This window comes from Ovis aries, chromosome 19, assembly GCF_016772045.2.
Source record: "Ovis aries strain OAR_USU_Benz2616 breed Rambouillet chromosome 19, ARS-UI_Ramb_v3.0, whole genome shotgun sequence".
Lineage (NCBI taxonomy): Eukaryota > Metazoa > Chordata > Mammalia > Artiodactyla > Bovidae > Ovis > Ovis aries.
This window is the reverse complement of record NC_056072.1, coordinates 43,207,785-43,230,973: the sequence shown is the minus strand read 5'-3', so window position 1 is coordinate 43,230,973 and position 23,189 is coordinate 43,207,785. Positions and strand designations below refer to the sequence as shown.

The 23,189-nt window shown below is 45.4% G+C and overlaps 2 protein-coding genes across 3 annotated transcripts in view; one reads left to right on the top strand and one right to left on the bottom strand.

Annotated features, from left to right (window-relative positions):
• ABHD6 (abhydrolase domain containing 6, acylglycerol lipase) overlaps positions 1 to 23,189 on the top strand; it is a 101,957-nt gene that overhangs the window by 10,336 nt on the left and 68,432 nt on the right. The window lies entirely within an intron of this gene.
• Positions 161 to 21,926, bottom strand: DNASE1L3 (deoxyribonuclease 1 like 3). Of its 2 annotated transcripts, XM_004018360.6 has the most exons (8): positions 21,633 to 21,926; positions 17,432 to 17,520; positions 14,101 to 14,190; positions 13,431 to 13,543; positions 10,731 to 10,843; positions 7,978 to 8,135; positions 2,089 to 2,185; positions 161 to 1,777 (listed from the first exon to the last, which is right to left on the bottom strand). In XM_004018360.6, exons 1-8 carry the CDS (start codon positions 21,771 to 21,773, stop codon positions 1,661 to 1,663), a joined length of 918 nt encoding a protein of 305 aa, XP_004018409.1. In that variant the 5' UTR covers positions 21,774 to 21,926; the 3' UTR covers positions 161 to 1,660. The 2 variants fall into 2 exon arrangements, with proteins under 2 accessions (XP_004018409.1, XP_060258326.1); XM_060402343.1 differs by having other exon boundaries at positions 161 to 2,185.

The window sequence follows — 23,189 nt, the reverse complement described above, 5'->3', positions numbered from 1 at the left end:
GTGAATTGCTTGCTTGACCATTTTGCACCTTGGAAACCGGAAGTTTTCCTGGGACTGTGAGCACTGCTCATAAGGGGTCACGGAAGCCTTGTAGCCTTGCCACCGCTGATTCCAGCAAGGCCTCTGAGGTTCAGTGGATGTTTGGAGAAATCAGGGCATGTTTAAAGCAGGACACTTTTGATTTTATTCTCTCAGCCAGATGTAACCAAATCTCAAATATCAGGCTTACAGTCTCTCATTCTTATATCAAAAGTCACATCGCCCTCAATATAATTAGGAAAATCAGTGAAAAGTGGGACTATGCATATAGTATGCCAGGCTCTATTTCTCAAGATTACACACGGTGCTTATGTGCAGAGTCTCTCAGGTGGAATGCATCAGCTGGTAAGAGGGGCCCCTTCTGAGACAGGAAACCAGAGATGGAGGGCTGGGCAGGGTCCCTTGTCATTGCTTCTTTCTTGGTACTGCTTACAGACTTAGTCCTGCTGAGGTACTACTCAGAGAAACAATATAAGGGAAGACAAAGCAAAACAAACCAAAATGGTCACCGTGGATATGGGTGAAATGGTGCCTTGCTGCTGCACTCCTTTGCAGGTCTCCAGCTGCGGAAAGATAACAGGGTCCTCCAGTGCCTCCCAGCCTGCTGGGCCTTTGTCCCGCCAGGCCCCCACAGAGCCCACATAGTGGCCCTGGTGAACATATGATGCGGTGTATGTTAGAGGAGGAGTATGGTGTATGGTGGTTGCTGAGCCCAGAAAGAGGGAGAGCTTGGGGCATGCAGGGAAGGGGCAGTCCTGCTGGGCTACAGTCCATGGTGGGCAAAGGTAAGGCAGATATAAGAAACCAGGAAATAGAGACCTTCCTGGGCATCCAGACACCCTGGGCGCTCTCCACGAGGTGTCAGGAGCTCCTGAGGGATTTTAAGATGGGTTGGGGATGGGGCTGGGCTGTGGTCAGATTGGAATTTCAAAGGATGACACTGGTGACTGCTGGGCTCGCTGAGTTGGAGGATTGTTTGGAGGCAGGGAGACCAGTGGGAATGGCCTCATCCTGCATCCCTGCAAGATGTGATGGTGGCCTGACCTCATACAGGAGGGCCAGGTCCTAAAGCAGTTCATTGCCCAAATCATGGGGTACTGTTGGGGCCTTGGCATTTTGGCCTTTGGGGTCGTTTCCTGTGGAACAGGATGGTGAAGACAGAAAGCTGATGTTCCTCTTCGTGTGGCTTCTCAGCCGTTTGAGCAGTGACACCTGCTGGGATCAGAATATGAAGCCCCCAGTTTCCTTTCTGGACATTCGGGGAGGTTTGGGCTCAAAAGGGAGAATAAAAGACACTCTTCCAAGTTTGGCTTAAGATGAAGTAGATTCCCACCCCATATCATCTCTCTGGATAGATGATATGGGGTGGAAGGTGGGAGGGGGGTTTTCATGTTTGGGAACTCATGTACACTCTTGGTGGATTCATGTCAATGCATGGTAAAACCAATACAGTATTGTAAAGTAAAAGTAAAAAAAAAAAAAAAAAGATGAAGTAGATTCAAGTTGAAAAATGGAAGCATTTGGGCCAGTCTTGTTTCCTGAGCACAGGGAACAGTTCATACCTGTTGGAGCTGCTTTATTTAGAGGCAAGAAATAGTTAATAAAAATGGCACCCTTGTATCTAGGCACGACTGGCCTTTTTTTTCTTCTTTGAAGAGACAGATTTTTTGCTGTTGGTGAAGGCCCTCGAAGACTGAAGTTTAAATTCAACTGGAAAGTGGTCACTGACATCCAGGGCCTGTAGAGGAAAGGGAGATAGATTTGGGAATTAGGAGACACCTTGATTTTAGTGACAAATGAATTCAAGCTGAGGGAGGCTGAGAATGAAATGGCCCAAGTCACCTAAAGGAACACACACTGGGAGCATCATCCCTGGGCCAGTTCAATCAGAAATTGAGGCAGGTCTTACAAGTCATGGAATCACAGGCTTTGAGACTCAAGGTCCAGTGGCCCAGGGTCAGGTCTCCATTGGTGACCTAAACCATCACTGGGTGACACCAACCCATCTTCCCAGGACAGTGGCACAGAAAGATGAGATGACAGCTGTACCTTCTGTTCAGACAACCTGTAAGCTTTCTGGAAATCAAAGATGTGGTTTGATTGAGGAACAACAGAGTTGACAATCTCTTGTCCTCTAAGCACGATCCTGGAGAAGGAGAGGGAAAAGAATCCCATTAATCCACCCTGTTGTTATCTGAGATCAAACCAGGCTTCTTGCTTGACCTTTGGAATGACTGAACTGCTTGGCCCTTTCACATGGAGTTCAAAAGTCCAGCCCTGGTTTTAGCTTGTGCTGAAGCTCAGAATAGGCCACCCCCAAAATAGGCCACAATGGCATATGATTATTTTGAATTAAAATTACTTAAGAAACAGCTAATGCAAGAGGAACACTCCTTTCTGTCTCCTTGAAAACAGGAAATAAATCTCCCCTGTGAAAGGTACACTCCCTGCATCTGGAGGTAGAAGGAAGGACAGGCACCCTTATCTCCAGAAACAGGGAATTCAGGCCAACACTTCTGTATAAACAAACTTCGTCACTTCTTTAACTGACTACCCCCAAGCCAACACTGTTTAAATTCTTCACTAATTGAGCACCCAAACCTGAGTTTTTTGTCCTCTCAATTCCTTGCAAATTTGTTCTTTGTCTAAAGATTATTTAAAAGCCTTCTGTTTTGACCACTGTAAAAAAAAATTGTTTCATTGGAGTGCATTTGATTTCCAGTGTTGTGTTAATTTCAGGTATACAGCAAAGTGATTCAGTTATACAAATATTCATTCCTTTTTAGAGTCTTATCTCATATAGGTTATCACAAAGTATTGAGTAGAGCCCCCTGTACTATACAGTAGTTCCTCCTTGGTTATCTATCTTATAGTAGCGTGTGTGTTCATTCCAAGCACTTGATTTATCCCAGTCTCCCACATTTCCCCTTTGGTAGCAGTAAGTTTATTTTAGAGATCTGTAAGTCTGTTTCTGTTTTGTGAATAAGTTCATTTGTATCTTTATTTTTTTAATTAGATTCCACATGAGTGATATCATATGGTGTTTGTCTTTGTCTGGTTTGCCTCGCTTAATATGAGCATCTCTAGGTCCGCCCATGTTGCTTCGAACAGCATTATTTCACTGCGTACGGCTGAGTAATATTCCATTGTGTACACACATACCGCATCTTCTTCATGTGTTCCTCTGACGATGGACATTGAGGTTGCTTCCTTGACTTGGCTTTTGTAAACAATGCTGCAATGAACATTGGAGTGCATGTATCCTTTAGGGTTATGGTTTTCTCTGGATATATGCCCAGGAATGGAATTGCTGGATTAGATGGACGTGAGTTTGAGTAAACTCCAGGAGTTGGTGATGGACAGGGAGGCCTGGCGTGCTGCGATTCATGGGGTCGCAAAGAGTCGGACATGACTGAGCGGCTGAACAGAACTGAACTGATGGTAGTTCTATCTGTCGTTTTTTAGGGAGCATCCATACTGTTCTCCATAGTGGTTGTACCAATTTACATTCCCACCAACAGTGGAGGAGAGTTCCCTTTTCTCAGTATGCTCTCCAGCATTAATTATTTGTAGACTTTTTGATGATGGCCATTCTGACCCTTGTGAAGCGATACTTCTTTGTAGTTTTGGCTTGCATTTCTCTGATAATTCGTGATGTTGAGCATCTTTTCATGTGCTTTTTGGCCATCTGTATGTCTTCTTTGGAGAAATGTCTATTTAGATCTTCTGCCTGTTGTTTGATTTGTTTTTTTGACATAGAGCTACATGAGCTGTTTGTATATTTTGCAGATTAATCCCTTGTCAGTCACTTTGTTTGTAAATATTTTCTCCCATTCTGAAGGTTGTCTCATTTTGTTTTGTTTTAGGTTTTGTTTCCTTTGTTTTGTTTATGGTTTCCTTTGCTGTGCAAAATCTTTTAAGTTTAATTAGATTCCATTTGCTTATTCTTGTTTTTCTTTTCATTACTCTAGGAGGTGGGTCAAAAGAGATATTTCTGCAATTTGACCACTACTTAGGTCCCATTTCTATAAGACCTCTGTGTGTACAAATTAAAATTTGTTTCTTTTTCTCCTATTAATCAGTATTGTGCCAAATTTATTGTCAGTCCAGCCACAAGAACTCAAGTGGGGTTGAAGGGGGCATTTCCCCCTCCCTGACAAAGACCCTCACCACAGCACCTGTGGTTGAAAAACAGGGTCATCCCTGCTGTGGCCTGTGGGCACCAGGACAGTGTCCCCTGTCCAAGCAGGAGCCCTGGCAGTGGACGAGATGTAGACATCTCGGCACAGAGCAATGGCTGGAGTACTGAAAAATGTTTCCTTTGCAGTTATTTTCACTTTCCCTGATTCAATTATAGAAAAAGGTCCTCAGTTCAGTTCAGTTCAGTCGCTCAGTTGTGTCCGACTCTTTGCGACCCCATGAATCGCAGCACGCCAGGCCTCCAAAAGGTCCTGGCTTATCTTTAATATTTCCCTACACTCCTATTTCATCCAACAGGCTATTCTGCTGACAACAGAATGAAGGCATAATTTAACATTTTTTGGTTTCATTGGGCTTACTTTTACAATTATTTTTTGATTGATGACAAGTAATGCTGTTTCCTTGCCTTCAGTTTTGTGAAATTTTCTCTTGAAATTAATTTTATTTCAGTAATAATGGAATAGATTTAAAGACTAACACAGAGGAAAAAAAAAAAAAACTATAGTACTGTCGCTATGCATACTGACAGAGAATAGTAAGGGAAAGTGAAGTTGCTCAGTCGTGTCCGACTCTTTGCGACCCCAGGTACTGTAGCCTACAGGCTCCTCTGTCCATGGGATTTTCCAGGCAATAGTACTGCAGTGGATTGCCATTAGTGGTGGTTAAATGGAGTCTGATATACCTCGAATGTGGGGACGTGGTTAGAGTCTTCATGGCCCTGACCAACTGGCTGAAGAGTGACAGTCTGGGTCGGACGGCCCGCCCATGACTGTCCACTGAGCCTTCCCCGATTCCAGCCGGCTGACCTGGCTTCCTCTGTTGGCTACCACCACCACCTGACAAAGTCCATGGAGTTGCAAAGAGTCAAACACAGCTAAGCAACTAAGCACGGGACAGCACAGGAATTCCCTGGCAGTCCAGTGGTTAGGACTCAGCGCTTTTACTGCCGCGCTGCTGCTGCTGCTGCTGCTAAGTCGCTTCAGTCGTGTCCGACTCTGTGCGACCCAATAGACGGAAGCCCACCAGGCTCCCCCGTCCCTGGGATTCTCCAGGCAAGAACACTGGAGTGGGTTGCCATTTCCTTCTCCAATGCATGAAAGTGAAAAGTCAAAGTGAAATCACTCAGTTGTGTCCGACTCTTCGCGATCCCATGGACTGCAGCCTACCAGGCTCCTCCATCCATGGGATTTTCCAGGCAAGAGGACTGGAGTGGGGTGCCACTGCCTTACTGCCGTGGCCCAGGTTCAATCCCTGGTCAGGGAACTAATTTTGACCTCGTCTCCATAAGTAAACTTGGCATTCAGGCGGAGATTTCTTGAAGCCGTCCTTTCAGACCCAGAGTGTGAAGAACAGCATAGTTAGGGCTGCCCTATTTTGGACTTGTGTTAGTTTTGTGTGTGGGCGAGTGAGGGGATCGCACTAAGCTTCCTGAGGCTGCTCTAATGCCCAGCCGGCTCTGAGCATCTTGGCATGTCCACCAGCACGCAGCACACAGAACAAAGACTGCCACTGAGGCCCTTTCATCTTCTCCCTTTATGCCTCTTTACAAACAAGAGATATATACTGTCACGGAAAACACAGAAAATTCAGAGCACCGAAACAAGAAAGTAATGTTTAAAAAATCATGTAATCCTGTCATCCTTTGGCGTACAAGTGTGTAAAACTGGAGGTCCTTTTGGGACTTCCCTTGTGGTGCACTGGCTAAGACTTCGTGATCCCAGTGCAGGGGACCTGGGTTCAATCCCTGGTCAGAGAACTAGATCCCATGTGCCGCAACTAAGTGTTTGCATGCCACACACACACACAAAATCCCACATGCTACAGTGAAGATTGAAGATCCTGTGTATTGCAGCTAAGATCCAGGGCAGCCAAATAAATAAATAAATGAAAATAAATGTTTAAAAAATACAATTTTTAAAAAAACATCTGGGAGTCCTTTAGTAAACATCTTTTTTGACCTGCTCCTCTGCCCCATCTAATCTATCTTTTCCTGAGATGCACTGTTCTTCTGCGGCATTGCTTTCAGTCACCTCCCTTTCCTCTGCCAGGGAAGAGAAATGGGACCACAGAAGGGACTTAACCTGCCAAGGCCACACAGCTGGCATATGCAAGTGGGCGAGGGAGCAAGCGATCCTTTTCAACCAGCTTTGAGGTAGCCTCTCATAATAGGATGGAGGGCGCAGTACCCAGGCCGCTCAGTCTCCTGTAACTCCCCACCTTGGTTCTGCTTTTCCCAGGGCCAGGGCTGTTTCCATTTAGGGAAGCTGAAATGATGAAGTCTGCAGAAGGCACACTAGCCCTCAAAGCTCTTAGAGGTACAAAGGAGGTCGTGGGATGAAAATGAAAGTCAGAACTTAAAACTAGAGAAGGGAGAACTGTCCTCTGGGCCATATCATGCTTCCTTGGTGGCTTGCTGAGCTCGGGGAATTAGCAACCGCTCTGAGGACCCGAGCTCCTCGGGACTTCCCCACCCACGGTTTCTGCTGTGGATGGGCCAGTCATGAACGTTCCCACACTTCAGGTCCTTCCTCACTTTCTAACTTAAGGAGCAAAGATGAAAGCTGATTGAAAATCTCCAAGGACAGTTTATAAATACTAGAGAATGCTATTATTTAGATGTATGTATTTGCATTTAGAACGGTAAAGGATTGCAGATCCAGATTGCAGATCCACCTGCAATACGGGAGACCTGGGTTCAATCCCTGGGTCAGGAAGATCCCCTTGGAGGAGGGGGGTGGCAACCCACTCCAGTGTTCTTGCCTGGAGAATCCCATGGACAAAGGAACCTCGTGAGCTACATCCATGGAGTTGCAAAGAGTCGAACACAACTAAGCAACTAAGCACGGGACAGCACAGGAATTCCCTGGCAGTCCAGTGGTTAGGACTCAGTGCTTTTACTGCCGTGGCCCAGGTTCAGTCCCTGGTCAGGGAACTTAGATCCTGCAAGCAGCGCAGTGCAGCCCATCCACCCCGCCCCCACCCCCAGTGTATGGTAAAGCATTAGAAGCATACATTGTCTTGCAGTAACTACTCTCATTTTTAGACTTTGATCCTGAGGGAATCATAAATACAAAATGCATATATTGGGAGGGGGGTTCATGTTTGGGAACGCATGTAAGAATTAAAGATTTTAAAATTAAAAAAATAAAATAGTTGAAAGCATCATAAAAAAATGCATATATATATATGTATATATATATAGGGGGTTCATTACAGCTTTGCTTTTAATAGCAAACCCTTGGTAATGACCTAATATGCCCAGTGACAGAGAATTGAGTGAGTACATTGCAGTATGGCTTTGTGATGTAGTACTTAACAGCCAGTGAATATATTGAGCACTTAACCATATTCCAGATACTATGTTAGAAGATTTATAAGATTTATACATTTTACTTTGTTTAAACCTCATGTTTGATATAATCTGTTTTACCAGTAAGGGAACAAAGACACAAAGAGCTTAGCTCTCTTGGTCCCTGACTTACTAAGTGGTAGAGACAGAATTTGAATCCAGGCCCGTCCAACAGCAAAGCCCGCTCTTGCCACTGCTAAGCTATGTGTTTAAGGCCACCATATATGGCCATTCAGTTTGCATGCTTCACAAAGTACCCAGTGGAGGGGCCTAAAGTCAGAGCAGCTCGGCTCTCCAAGCAGGAGCTTCATCTGCCCAGGAGGAGCCACCTTTCCCAATGCGCACCAAGCACTGTGTGGGCTCATGGTGGTCTGGCAGACGCCTCCTACCTGTCATAGGCACAGTTTGTGCTCTTCTTGACCGTGGTGTCCTCTTGGTCCCCGATCAGCCAAACGAACTTGGGGTCCATCCTCAGGCGGATGTCCTTCCAGGCCTTCTTGGGGACGTAGCTGCAGCCGGCGTTGAAGTCACCCATGAAAATGAAATTCTGAAAGACAGGATTTGTAACTGTCTCCTATAGGTAGGCATTGTTGTCTAACACTTTCACGCAGAACTGGTAGCAGGGACTCCTCCTTGCACACCCAGTAAATGATGAGTTCAGTTATCAGCTAAATGTGTCCCCTCAGACTCATATGTTCTAACCCCCAGTATCTCAGACTGTATTTGCAAGTGACCTTTAAAGAGTTAATACAGATAAAATGAGGTTACATATAGGGTGGGCCTACTCTGATACGACTTGTGTCCTTATGAAAAAAGATTAAGACGTAGACACAGAGGGAAGACCAAGGAGAAAGCCAAACCCTGCTGCCACTCTGGTCTTGAACATCCAGCCTCCAGAACTGTGAGGACAGAATTTTTGCTGTTTAAGCCACTCAGTCTTTGGGACTTTGTTAATGGCAGCCCAAGGAGACTAATATAGGGTCTTAATTTCTTTTTGTTTTTTAAAAGAAGAGGCCGCAGTTTAAAACGGAGCCACAGTTCTGATGAGTATTGGATGGGTGAGTATACAAGGAAGGATGTTCTTAGTGGGAAGAAGGATATTTGTTGTAGCTGCGCCCTCCTGTTCTGAATCACTGAGTCACTCCAATTTGGAGTACAGATTACAGATGAAGGAACACAGCTCAGTTATTCCCTCACATCTTTTCTCTCTGTGGTATAAACATCTGAATGAACCCATGCCTTTTGTTTCCAAGAAAGGAAAAGTGAACTCAGGTGTCTTTGGCACTGTTCTTTCCTCTCTCGTTTTGAAGCTGGGAACTTAACTCTTCGTGGGAATTTTGCCTGTGGAGGAAGTGAGAAGAGGGAGGGGCTGATAGGATGAGTTGTCCCCCTCTGCCCTAACACCAGCATTAGAGTCTTCTGTCTTGGAAGTGATTTCTCCTGTAGGGCTTTTGAAACAGAATTTTAGTATTCTTATGAGCAGAAACAGATTTCCTTGTTAGTGCTATTGTTTGGTGCTGTTGCTGACCTCAGAGTTTTCTTCAAAAACATTTTTATTTGACCTTGGGGTATCATGGTTTTCCCTGAGACTGGTGGGTGCAGTTGAAGACAGGATGTCATCCTTAACTGGAGTGTCAGGCAGCTTCTATTTATGAAGGCATGATTTCCTGAGCACTTCCTGTGTGCCAGGCCAAACATTAAGTGTTTTATAAAGTTTATTTTAAATCTCACAGTAAGCACTAAGAGGTAGAAGGGATCTTTGTCCCCTGTAGAAAGAGTAGAGTATATAGTGACCTGCTGTAGGCTACTTGACTTGGAAGTTCAAGTGGTGAAGTTAAGGACTGAATCCAAATCATCCTCCCTGAAAGCCCCTCCCTCGCTCAGCACAAGAATTTCCCTTCTAGGTCACTTTTGTACCACTGAGGCCTCCCCCGTACCTGGCATTTAACAGATGCTCAATAAATTCTTGCCAAATGAGTGAATGGAATTTATAATTTAGAAACATGTGAGTGTTTCTCGTACCCAGCCTTTTACAAATCAGCAGTGAAACACACCCCTGCATGCACCATGACCCAGCTCTGTGTCCACACTTTACTGGACTGGTTTTGCACTTTGAGCTGCAGAACTGAGGTGGAGGGATTGTGTCGTTGGAGTCACATATTAAAAGGAGAAAGAAGAACGAGGAAGAGCCCTCTGGATCCCTTCCGTATGTGCCACACACTTTCATACACCTCACAGCGTCTGGGGGTGGAGGGTGGGGTGCCACTGCTGTTTTCCAGATGAGGAAATAATTGAGGCCAAGAGGGGTGGTGGCCATATTGTTATTCCCCTTCTGTGAAAGTACCCCCAGTTTCTTTGAGAAACCATCTTCCACCTCTACCTTGGTCCATGAGATTGGGGTGGAACGGACACAGACTTAACCAATCAGAGCATCTCAACCACCTGATCAGTGATTGGTTCAGGGATGAACATGTGATTCAGACTTAGTCAATGAGACTCCATCCCAGTGTATTTGTTCCGTTGTGGGACAGAAAATTTGTCAGTTGCTTTACGAACTGCTGGTGACTATCTTGCCTTTGTATGGGTGGAGACAGCCTGAAAGTGGAGCCCACCAGGGGAATGGGAGGCTAAGAGATGGAGAGTGGAGAGAGACAAGACAAGCCCCGATAGCCTTGTCCAACTCTGCCTTGAACCAATGAATTGCTCTTTCTTTTCATGAGCCATTTTGGAATTCTGTCACTTGTAACTGAAAGACTTCTGACATCTCTTTGTCTTGCTGTTCTCAGTTGTGAAGTTGGAATGATCAAAGTTGTTAACTCATCTGGCTATTGGGAGGATTAAGTAAACTTATGCATGTCCAGCCTTAGCATAGTGCCTGACACCAGCTAGTCATTTGCTCAGTGAATGTTGGCAGCCATTGTGGAGCAGGGTATGAATTTCCCAAGACCCCCAGGGAGCGTACTCAGGCACATTTAGCAGAAAGATATTTTGGGCTGAGAAAACGCCTCAAATGAAGCTCTCAAGTGGTGGTCGTCTGCACAGACCCTGCCTCCTCACCCTCCCTCAGAATTGCTCATCCCCTCTCAGGAACCAGATTCTGCCCCTGCTAGATAGGAATTCAGCAGACATAGAGGGTCATCACCTCTGCATTCCAGCGACGTTTCACATCTGTATAGACATCAGCCAGCTCATCAATCTCTCTAACGGATGTCTCAGGGGTGGTGTGCAGGGGGACAATCACGAAGTCCTTGACAGCTGAGGAACAGGAAAGAGGCAGAGGTCACACATTTCCTCTGTCAAGATTCCATGAACACTGCTTCAGGGAAACAGTCTGCCCCCCCAAAAGGCACAGACTGTGTCATCTAGGGTCCCCCATTTCCAGAAGTTCCAGTGGTCGAGATTTAAATAACCTTATGGTCATTAGGCTGCCATTTTCAGCACACCAAAGCCTCTTTTCTCCCAGTTGCCCTTCCTGACTAAGAGAAAGCTGGTAGACAGTGTTCCTCACTGGCATTGTCGATGTTTTTATTTTCTCATTAAAAAAAAAAATGCCTTGTCTTTTCTATTTTAAAAAAAACTTAAGCTTGTTTGACTTTATACTAAGGGAAAAAAAAACTTTTTCTAAGTAAAAAAAAATTAAAGAGATTTCAGTTTATACTCCTTTAGTAATTAGAAGGAGGGGGTGAAGCCTGAACAATTTTATTTAAAAAGCAGAGTGGCCCTTTGTGGGCCTCCCCAGCAGGAGGGGCTGAGGGAGCCTGAGTGAGAGGAGGAGGGTGTCTTGCCCACCTGCTAGCAGCAGGTGTCTTTCTGAATGCCTCCTCCTCAGGCTCTCCCTTGGTCTGCACCTGAGTGCCCTCTCTTCTCAGGAGCTGGGGTCTATTAGGCAATCACTGCTCAAGTCCCACAGGGGGAAGTCCATCAGACCAGCAGCGTGCCTCCAAGACCTGCCCTGCTTCAGTAGCCTCTCTCTCACTCTGCTCCTCCCTCCTCCTTCCCACTCCCCAGCCTCTTTTTGGGCCCATGAACATCCCAACTCCTTTCCTGCTTCTGAGCTTGGGTGCTCACTGTGCCCTGCCGCCAGAATGCCTTTCCACCAACAATCTGTGACTGGCTGCTTCTGGTCAGAGCCGTTGTCACCTCCGGGGAGGCATCCCCCAGTTGCCCAGTCTAAGGTGGCCCCTTACCCTGCTATTCAGTAAACCCTGCTTACTGCCTTCATGCTCTGAAATTACCTGCTTGGCTTCTTAGTTTGGCCCACTGGAACCTAAGCTCTCTGAGGGCAGGCTTATCTTCTTGTTCACCCTCTTGGCTCCAGAACCTAGCACCATGCCTGGCACTTGGAGGTGCTCAGAAATGTTTGTTGACTGAACTCATGAATGAATGATTGAGAGAATAAATGAAAGAAGAAAAGATAGATAAATGGCAAACTCTTTCCTCTTTAATCCCAAACAGAGGGGACATAAAGACATTTCCTTGTTCAGATGGAGAGAAAACTCCAAACATGGCAGACCTGTGGTGCCATCCCAGCGGGGGTGGGTGTTGCGGGGGGAGGGTAGTAGGGAAGGGTGGAAGCTCCAGACAAACAGATCTGTTCAGCACTTCATGAAGGTTGAGTACTCTCTCAAAGAAGAAAGAATGGGTTGGTGGGAAGGGCCTCTCTTAACACTGCCAGGTCAGCTGAACGTGAATCATGTGCGTGACAAAAACTATTACTGAATGTCCTCTCTGAAAGGCATTTCTGGTTCCTCACCAGAAGCCCTCACCAAAAGCCCCCACCTCCTTCTCAGTTTTTTGTTTGTTTCCTACTGAAAATCTCCTGCTGTTCTTCCATGTTTGTTTTCCTGAAATACTCTGTTCTGAGCTATTAACCCTGTGCAGAAATAGTTAACTTCATAGTTCAAGATGTTAATATTTGTGTGATATAGATATAGGTGTTCATACGTACAGCTCTGACTGTTGAGTTATTATCTGTCTCCCCTGCTGCACAAGGACAGGGACCTTTTCTGTCTTGTCCAGTACCCATGTAGTGGGTATTGAAAAAAAGATCTGATTCTCTGTAGTTCCAGTCTACAAATCAAAGTAATTCTTGACTTTCTGTTGAGTACTGCATGGTGGTTAAAAGCGTGGGCGCCTGAGATGGCAGTTTATGTTACAGCCCTGGCTTGTCCACTTCAGTAACTGCCGGATGACCTTGGGTGTGTGACTCCATCTATTTGAACCTCAATTTCCTCTATCGTAAAGCAGAGACAATCCTAGTTGCCATCTTGTTGGGTGTTGCAAAGATGATAGGAACCTGGCGTTCATCACGGATAAATAATTGTTAGTGACTAATACAAGTACTATTGTTGTCAGAGATCAGGGTGCAATATTTTAGGTTTCCTCTCCGCCCCCAGTCTGTGGGGGAGATTGCTCTGTGATTACTGGAGAGGCAGTGTGGCTCTAGGTTGGGAGATCATCTTTGTTGGCCAGTGTTCAGATTTTTCAAATGAAGGAACAGCTGTCCTTGATTGGGACTGGGGGATTTTTCTAAATAATTGGCATCAATCTAAACGCTCCAAAGGTTACTCTTACCAGGTAAGAGGTTATTATTGATTCCAGAAAGTGGCTTCTAGGACAAGGAGGTCTTGAGCTGTGGCATTCCAAGCAGCCAGCCTGGTGTCATCAAACTATACCGTGTCCTCCGCATTCAAGTGTTAGGAGCCCCTAATGGTCACCTCAAGCGAAATGCCTCCCTAAAGATGCTGCATAAACCCTGGGATCACAGGTCCCAGCTCAGGGCTGCTGCCCATTCATGGGCTCCCTGCGGAAGTGAGGAGTGAGAGGGGCCTGTGGGTCTCACCGGTGTATGGTGACTGGAACCAGACCACAAAGGGTTCCCTGGAAAACACGTCTGCGTCTCCAGTCTGATAGTCATGGTAGAGGTAGCTTTGTTTTACAGACACTAGCTTTTCTCTGGAAGAAAAAAGAAAAAAAGACAGTCCTTCAAGATGAGTTGGCTTTCTTCTTACTTCTTTGAAGAAGCAGAGACGAATGTTCCCACAGCTTTATGGGCCTCCCCTGCAGAGTTGAATGCCGGAAGGGATCTTTTACCTGAGGACAAGGCTCAGTCAGTCTCCTCAAGGGCCAGAGCCCTTGGGGAACTGAATATCTGGGGAGCTCAAAACTTAAAGGTCAGACTCAGCAGAAATTATTAGTAGGAAGAAAATGAGAATGTTTTGTCCCAGAGCAGCCATGCTGGGCAATTCATGTTTCCAACCCCTGCCAGGACTTGACCATGAGGAATAAAGAACTCTTGACTTTCCTGACCAGGTCACCAAGTCATCTAGCAAATTAGTTTTAAAGAGTTAATATTATCCTTCCCATCAGCCCCACTTTTAACAGCTCAGTAATTCGAGCAATATTGAGAGCTGGTTTGACATCTAAATTTGGTTTTGAGGAAAAGATTTTTATTCCATCCACGGTCACATTGATAAGTAAACCATGTTCCGGGAAGCATAATTTATACTTACTTATAGAGAAAGGCATACTGTTCTTTATATGTGTTTCTTCCAAGGCGAGCGCTAATCACATAGTTGTATGTTATGTCTCTTCTTGAATTTCTGGAAAACAAAAAGATTTTATATTGCATCTTAAAGAACAAACATTTCTCTCTGCCTAGGTTCCCCTCCCTCCAGTCGGCTTCCATATGCCCAATGGCATCATATAGAACGGCTTCCGTTCATTATAACCTTCGAGTCTCATAAGAAGGGCCACCACTGACTGAGAATGTGACATCTGCCATTATTTCTTGTCCTGATAAGAAGAGTACTATTGTTACTCCATTTTTGTAGTTTGCAAGTACAGAGCTGGGATTTGAATTGAGATTCTGCTGCTGCTGCTGCTGCTAAGTCGCTTCAGTCGTGTCCGACTATGTGCGACCCCATAGACGGCAGCCCACCAGGCTCCACCATCTCTGGGATTCTCCAGGCAAGAACAATTGAGATCCTACTCACCCCCAAATCCACCTGCTTTGTATCACTGAAACCATAGAAGATTCAGGCCACAGTCAGCCCTGGAGGTTGTTCTGGCCTGTGGCTGGACTGCACCTCATACTTCCTGGTAGCATAAACTTCACCAGGTTACTCCTGAGCATTTATCATATGCAGGATTCCTATTAAGATTTTTTAAAATTATATTTATTTTTTATTGAATAATTGCTTTATAGAATTTTGCTGTTTTCTGTCAAACCTCAACATTAATCAGCCATAGGTAGACATATATCCCCTCCCTTTTGAAGCTCCCTCCTGTCTTCCACTCCTTTAGGTTGATACAGAGCCCCTGTTTGAGTTTCTTGAGCCATACAGCAAATTCCTGTTGGCTATCTATTTTACATATGGTAACGTAAGTTTCCTTTTTTCTCTTTCCATACATCTCACCCTCTCCTCCCCTCTCCCCATGTCCGTAAATTTATTCTCTATGTCTGTTTCTCCATTGTTGCCCTGTAAGTAAATTTTCTAGATTCTGTACATATGTGTTAGAATACGGTATTTATCTTTCTCTTTCTGACTCACTTCACTCTGTATTCTAGGTTCATCCACCTCATTAGAACTGACTCAAATGCATTCCTTTTTATGGCTGACCTACTAAGATTTTTGTCGGACATTTCTTTTCTGCTCTGAAAACCTCCAGGCATTTTTCTCACAAGTCCTGAAACTGTGATTCCAAATAGCTATTGTTTCTGTTCTGGCGGCTGAAGATACAGTCATAAAGTCCCATTGATCCTCTGCCTCACCCTTATCAGGAAGACTTGACTCTCACATGTATGTGCCAAACCTGCTGATAACTCCACCCTGGGCAGAGTCTACTTCATCTTCCCTCTAGAACATCGGGGGGTATGTCTAAGCTGTGGCATATTCTCAGATTCCATTGGGAGAAACCAGAGGGGGCTTTTAGGGGCCAACTTAGAGCCCACAGAAATTCCTGGAAATTAATATTCTAAGGCAGATCTGGCTATGGGGCCCCCAGGAGCGCAGACAGTGGATTCTGCTGGGCTTCCAATTTGGAAAGACTGGCTCTGTTCTAAATCTAGCCTGCCAAGTCTTGGGTTGGCAAACTGCTTGCAATGACTCAGCTATGAAGTGACGAAGGCCCTTCCTGGCTTACAGAGAATTAGGAGACAAACAGGCCTGGCTCTGCTTGGAGTCCACAGCACAGTCTAGGGAGGGTGGGGAGAACTGAGACCCCTGAGGGTGGGAGGGGTTAATCCAGACCAGCTGCAAGTGGTGCCTGTAACTGCTGTCCCCTCAGTCCCCCATACTTCTGAAAAGTGGCCTGGGCCACTTCAAAGAAGGCCGAGGGGACTCAGACTAGAGCACTGGCTTGGAGTCAGACACCACCCAGGTACAAAGGTAGGTTTGGCCATTTACTGGCTGGGTTACCTTGGCAGATCCTTGCTGTCTGTGTCTCGGTCCCTCAGCTATAAGGGAAGCAGTGGTAGAACCTGCTCTACAGAGTTGTGAGGAGTGAATGAGATAGCACACGTAAACTGATAAACAGGATGCCTGGCCTTTATGGCGCGGTTACAGTCTGTCAGTAGCTGTTTCCTTGGCCTTCTGGATCATCACTTGCCATTACATACATCCCCTTACTTTTACTAGAGATGAACATCCCAGCGCTAGTTGCCACTGCTCCATACCAGGCACAGCTTAACCATTTACATGCATGATTTGATTTAATTATCACCACATCCCAGGAAGATGAGTTCTATTATTAGCTTTATTTAAGATGGGGAAAATGAGGTACAATGAGGTTCAGTAACTTGTCCAAGGTCATAGCTGAGCCAGAATCCAAGCCCATGTGGTCTGAGCTGAGTGGAGGTGCCTAGCCCCTGGGCTGCATTCCCTCTGTCATTGTCAAGAGCAGACCTGTGAGGCTAAAAAGGAGATTCTCTGCTCCAAGTCTGGACTCTCAGATGAGAAACTGAGGCCCAGAGAGGGGTGGTTACCATCAGCCCAAGGGCCTCTCTCTGTGAAGGAGAGCATCGAAGGCTGTTTCTCTCAGCCTTCAGACTTTTTGTAAAATACACAAAAATTCAAATCAAATAGTCAAGTTCAGACTTTGTAAAATACTCAAATCATACAGAGGTTTATGTCCATGGGGTATATGTCCACGGGGTTGCAAAGAGCCAGACGCAACTGAGCAACTGAACTGAACTGACAGAAGTATATAAAATAAAAAGCAAGTGTTTCCCATTTCTTCACACCCCCCTTCCAAGTGGTCTTCCAGTCATACCCACCACGCCCCAGAAGTAACCACTCTCAACAGTTGAGCACATCCTTCCTGTCTTTCTTTTATGCCCATGCAAACTCAGCCACACCCTTATTCATGTATGACGTAGTGTGATTACTAAAATGAGCTCTTCTACGTATAGTTCTGAACTTGCTTTTTGCCATGTATTGTAGCCATCTTTCCATGCTGGAATATTTAGCTCTAAGCTACTGTGTAGTAACCATGACTTTAATCACAGTGTAATATTCCAGCCCATGGGCATATCATGTTTTTATATTTGCAGTCAATCTTTTCTTTGTAACAGTACTTCAGCTCAGCTTCTTAGTCTGTTTCGTTTCTCTCAGTCCTGATTCCTCACCCATTTCCCTCTTTTGTTTTATCATATTAAAACTAGCTGGTTGAAAATTCTCAGGACCACAGTTAATAAAATTGAAAGCCTGGGCAGTGTTGGCCATGTGACCTGGTGGTCTGGGCCAGTGCTGGTCCTCACACTAGTTTCAGTTCCCAGGGGATTTTCAGATGTCCTTGCACCTGGCTTTGAGCCGGCAGAGGGTCCAGGGGCCCCATCTTTACCCATTTAGCTTCTCCATCAGCGTGGGACAGATCCTGTTGCTGCTGTCCTTGATTTCCATCAGGAGTATGATATCACAGCGTTTGATGACCTGCAGAGAGAGAATTCCCCAGGGGTGTGAGGCCATTTACTACAAATAATGAAACCTTTTAATGGGCACTTACTCTTTTTTTTTTTCATTGTAGTTGATTTACAGTGTGGTGTTAATTTCTGCTGTACAGCACAGTGAGTCAGTTATACATACGAAAGTGAAAGTGAAAGTTTTAGTCGCTCAGTCATGTACCACTGCTTGCAGCCTAGCAGGTTCCTCTATCCATGAAATTCTCTAGGCAAGAATACTGGGGTGGGTTGCCATTCCCTTCTCCAGGAGATCGAACCCTGGGATCAAACCCGGGTCTCCCACACTGCAGGCAGATTCTTTACCATCTGAGCCACCAACAATGTCAGGGGGTTCCCTTTCCTCCACATCCTTTCTAGCATTTGCTATTTGTTGACCTTTTAATGATGGCCATTCTGACTAGAGTGACTGCAGTTTTGATTTGCATTTCTCTAATAATTAGCAACATTGGGCATATTTTCATGTGTCCATTGGCCATCTGTACGTCTTCTTTAGAGAAATATCTGTTTAGATTGTCTGCCCATTTTTCGATTAGATTGATTGATTGTTTTATTATTTGGGGGGCACTTAATATGTTTTAAGCATCAGATTGAGTGCTTTGTTAAATTAACTATCCTCTTCTCTGAAATAAATGATGGACTCCCTGAGCATGGTAGGCTACAGTCCATGGGGTCGCAAAGAGTCAGACACCACTGAGCGACTTCACTCACTCACTGAGGTAAGTACTATTATGATATACATTGTAAAGACAAAGAGCCTGAGGTTCTTTCTGGGAAAGCTGAGATACTATCCAGAATCACCCAGCTAGAAAGTGGCTGAGCCAGAATGTGAACCTAGGCAACCAGAATCCAGACCAAAAGCACATGACCCCTGTAAGTCCTGCAAGTTGGCTTTGTTTGAATAATTACAATAATAATAATAAATATATCTATTAAGGCCTTAGTAAATAAAAAATACCAGGCTGGATACTGCAGAAATAAAGAAGTATAATTATAATAATTATAAGAGTGAACATTTATTGTGAGCCTACTCAGAGCCTCACCAGCTCTGAGACAGCTGTGATTTTGAACTCATTAAGCATAGGAGGAAACCCAGCTCAGAGTGACTGAGTGACTAAGGTCATGAAGCCAGTATAGGTGATAAGAGTAGGATGTGAAATCAGGTTCACGTGACTGCAAAGCCCACCATGCTGTACTATTAAAATACAATCCCTCCCTCAAAGACTGGTTATCAGTGAAGAAGACAAATGGAAAGGACTAGCTACAGTGAGAGACCAAGGCAGTTGTGCTGAATCAAAGTCAGGCCCATGACAGTGTTGAGGAATAATTAGTTACATCTGCCCAGAGGATCATGGAAGGCTCCACGGAGGATACTTTTGAACAAGCCCTGAGAGGCAAGAAATAATTCAGTGTGGGGAGTTTCCTGGCGGTCTAATGGTTAGAACTCTGTGCTTCCTCTGCAGAGGTCACAGGTTCGACCCCTTGTCAGGGAACTAAGATCCCAAATGCCTGCCATAGGGAGAGGTTAAACAAAGAAAAAAAGAAGAACTCGGTGGGTAAAGAATACAGGAGGGTCCCCTTCAGAATGAGCAGTAAGCTGAGGACTAGGGTGTCAACACCCACTGGAGGCCACTGGGACCTTCCTTTGTATGGAATCCTAGTGGGCTGGAATTTGGTGGTCAAGGACAGAGCAGCCTCAGTGTTCATTTTGTCTTTTCACATCACTTTCAGAGGAGCAAGGGGATTATGCCACTGGTCCTACTTCCAGAGCACATATATATTCTAGTTTCCTCTCTAAAAAGGGCAGAGCAGAGACGGCCACCGACACTGGCCTGGTGCCATTAACAAGTGCCAGGGGCTGAAGATATACCAGTGTAGTGACAGAGGAGGAAGACTGTGTCAGAGTCTGCATGCTTCCATCAGCAGGCTTGCACATCACGGCATCAGACGTGTCGGGTTCACCAAGGAGAGCTGGGTGCTGTTCTCCCAGCCAGCCTCCTGATTTAGTCACTTAACCACCGTCAGATCTTTCTGGAAAGCACTTTAGAATATGTATATGAAAAGGGAAAGAAAATGTTAGTCACTCAGTTGTGTCTGACTCTGCGACCCCAGGGACTGTAGCCCTCTAGGCTCTTCTGTCCATGGAATTTTCCAGGCAAGAACACTGGAGTGGGTAGAAGATCCCGTCTTCAGGAGATCTTCCCAACTTAGGGATCTAACCTGCGTCTCCTGCACTGTGGGCAGATTCTTTACCATCTGAGCCACCAGGGAAATGCTATAATACTTGATCTAGTTTTCTCACTTTGAGGAATGTCTTCCACTGTAAAAAAGTTTCTGCTATTACTCTGCATCTCAGTTTCCTTATCTGTAAATGGGCATAATAACAGTCATTCCCTCACAGGATTGTTGAAGGACAAATGAATCCTTAGAACAGGGCAAGCCATGTAGGAGGCAAACAACAAAATGTTGTTATTATTATTATTACTGTATGGGATTTCCCAGGCAAGAATACTGGGGTGAGTTGCCATTTCCTTCTCTTGGGGATGTTCCTGACCCAGGAATTGAACCCACATCTGCTTCTTCACAGATGGATTCTTTACTACTGAGCCACCTGGGAAGCCCTTATTATTACTTATGCAGACCAAAGAGGAAGATGTATTGCAACAGAAAAACTGGAAATATCCTAAGCATCCCCAGATAGGGAAGCATTGAATGAAACACATTGGAAACGAAGCATAAGGCATTAAAAGTTGTGTTTTAAAAGAATATTAACAACGTATGAAATACTTTTTATATAAAAGCAGAATAGGGTATCTCCATGCTGCAAAATAGATGCCTGTTTATGTATTATTTATGGATGGAAAAACATCCACAGCAAAGTTACCCAAGTGCCAACAACTGTTACCTTCAAGTGATAGGATACTTCTTTATATGTTTCTGTATTTTCAAAATAGTCCATATTGACTATTTTTAGTTTAATAAAATTAATTTGTAAAATATAAGTTTATAATTTAAAACATTAGTGTCCTAATTAAAAAAAAATTGATGTTATTTTACAAAAAAAACTGATGGGGAAGAAATTGTAGGTGAGGAGGTGATAGTGTTTATGAAGACGTGACAGATGTGATCACGGCTTACTTAAGTTAAATAAGTTGTCTTAATATAAAATGCCTAATACAGTGACTGGCACAGAGTGGGCCTAGCAAAGGCCCTGTCAGTGTGAGCTCTTACCGTGGACTCATTATATTTCCACAGTAAGCCTGCACTGCCGGCCAGGTTGTGTGAGGACCATCTTACTGAAAGGCGCTTAGGGGCTCAGGGAGAAGGGACTGGCAGAGCTGGTGCGTCTGGCTGCCTGGTGAAAGGTGAGCACAGGGCCCCTGGTGCTCCCACCAGAACGTGGTGTCTCTGGGGTTTTCTAAGGTAATAAAACCCAGAGTCTTGGGAAGGGTTTCAGCCCCAGCATCAAACATAAATTAACCTATAGGATAAAGTGGAGAAGGCAATGGCACCCCACTCCAGTACTCTTGCCTGGAAAATCCCATGGACGGAGGAGCCTGGTGGGCTGCAGTCCGTGGGGTCGCTGATTCAGACACGACTGAGCGACTTCACTTTGACTTTTCACGTTCATGCACTGGAGAAGGAAATGGCAACCCACTCCAGTGTTCTTGCCTGGAGAATCCCAGGGACAGGGGAGCCGGTGGGCTGCTGTCTATGGGGTCGCACGGAGTCGGACACGACTCAAGTGACTTAGCAGCAGCAGCAGCCAGCATAGGATAAAGAGAATCAACTGACACCAGAAGAATGTGAACAGAGTCTCAAGACATTGATCAGATTACCCAAGGGAAGTCTTAGCTAAATGGGGAGAAAGATTAGACTTGGGAGTTGGAAAAAGGTTGATGGCTGGAGGGGGAGAGAAGGAAAAAGAGAGGGAGAGGAGTGGAAGGGGTGGGAGAGAGTGCACAAGCTTCCTTCTCCCTAGGGGCTAACTTCAGTTAAACAACTCTTGAGTCTCTTAAAAGTCCAAAAGCTTTAGAGAAAGCGTGAGGGTATCCAGCAGTCCTTCTAACAGGAAAATGGGCTCACCTTCACAATGACATCCATGGCATTACAGTTTGCCTTCTTGGATTCCCCAAAGGACCTCACATTGAAGGAGCAGATCTTGAGGGCCAGGGCACTGTGGGTGGAGAGGAGGAGAAGCACCAGGCAGGCCAGCGGCAGAGGCATCGTGGCTCCTCTGACTTCAGGGCTCGGAGAAAGGGTAGCAGTGTCTAGAGAGCGGGCTCTGGGCCACCTGCCCAGACTCCGCTGACTTGTAAAGCTTGCTGATAGCAAGAAATACTGGATTCCTTGTTGCTGCTTTCACTTCTCTGAGGAACTGAAGATCATGGGTTTTATTCCCCGAGGGAATGAAGGAAATGAGCTAGTTTTTAGGATCCCCTGTTTTTGTCACTCGGATGAGGAAACTGGTCCACTTAATCTAGGCATCAGTCTCTGCAGTCACTCTTAACCCAGCAGGAAGCCAGCCCTGACATCTGGTCATTTCTGCTGTGATCACATACCATATGCCTTCTCCTGGAAACTGATGAACTCGGAAATGGTCCACCCCAGAGAGCACCTGGGGTGTGGAGCCTTCTGTGTGTGGGTGGGAGGACAAGGAGGCAGGGGACAGTGGGGAATTCTGCCAGATTTGGGGATTTGGCAGTTAGCTGTCCCTGGACACACCCAGATTCCAGCTCGCCAACAACTCTGATGGGCGTAATTAAAGCCAAGTCTGGTTTGAATAACATAATTTTTAAGGCAAGTTTTGCTATATACAATTTAACACACCAAATACTAGCAGCATATTGCCAGGAAAGCAGTTGCAGATCTGCTGGGATGGGTCAGTCTTTGGACTGAAAGGACAGAATTAAGCCTTTGGGGAGATCCATGATTCAATCTGATTTTATTTAATGTTTGTGAGAGTTGTGTGGCCCCGTGAAAGGAAGGTTTTGCAAGAACTGTAGGATTTCAGTCCAAGTAAAATGGCTCTTGGGGCTTCCTTGTCTTCCCACCAGTAAAGAATCTGCCTGCCGTGCAAGAGATGTGGGTTGGATCCCTGGGTCAGGAAGATCCCCTGGAGAAGGAAAAGGCAACCCACTCCAGTAATTTTGCCTGGGAAAATCCATGGACAGAGGAGTCTGGCAGGCTACAGTCCATGGGGTTGCAAAGAGTTGGACCCGACTTAGCGACTAAACAACGACAACAAAATGCCTTTTAGAGATTTGGGCAGGAAGATGAGAAGATCTGAAAAACAAAAAAGTACAAAATCCAGTCAGTTTATAAACCCGAGTAGGATTTGCAGACCTTGTCATGGAAAAGTCTTCTGTGAAGAGAGGAAGTAATAAGCTGAAGGCAGTGTTGGGATCTCCAGACTACTCCCTCTTGAAGTGATGGGCGTGTGGTCATAGTCACAGGGAAGAGCGTGCAAGTATCGCTAACATGCATCCAGTCAGCATCCTGGCCAAATCACTAGCCAAGCACACCCAGGCATTCTAAGGAGATAATCCCTGAGTGTTGAATACATGGAAGGAAATAATGACTTCCTGAACTGGTGGGGATGTTAATCTCCCCGTTGGCCACAGTCCAGACCTTAAGCCTGGT

Excerpts from the sequence above, each read along its gene's own strand:
- DNASE1L3 (XM_060402343.1), bottom strand. The coding sequence starts at position 21,773 with ATGCCTCTGCCGCTGGCCTGCCTGGTGCTTCTCCTCCTCTCCACCCAC. Across the intron at positions 17,521-21,632 it reads CCATGGATGTCATTGTGAAG|GTCATCAAACGCTGTGATAT; the intron begins GTGAGCCCATTT and ends CTCTCTCTGCAG. Across the intron at positions 8,136-10,730 it reads AACGTCGCTGGAATGCAGAG|AATTTCATTTTCATGGGTGA; the intron begins GTGATGACCCTC and ends CCTGTCTTTCAG.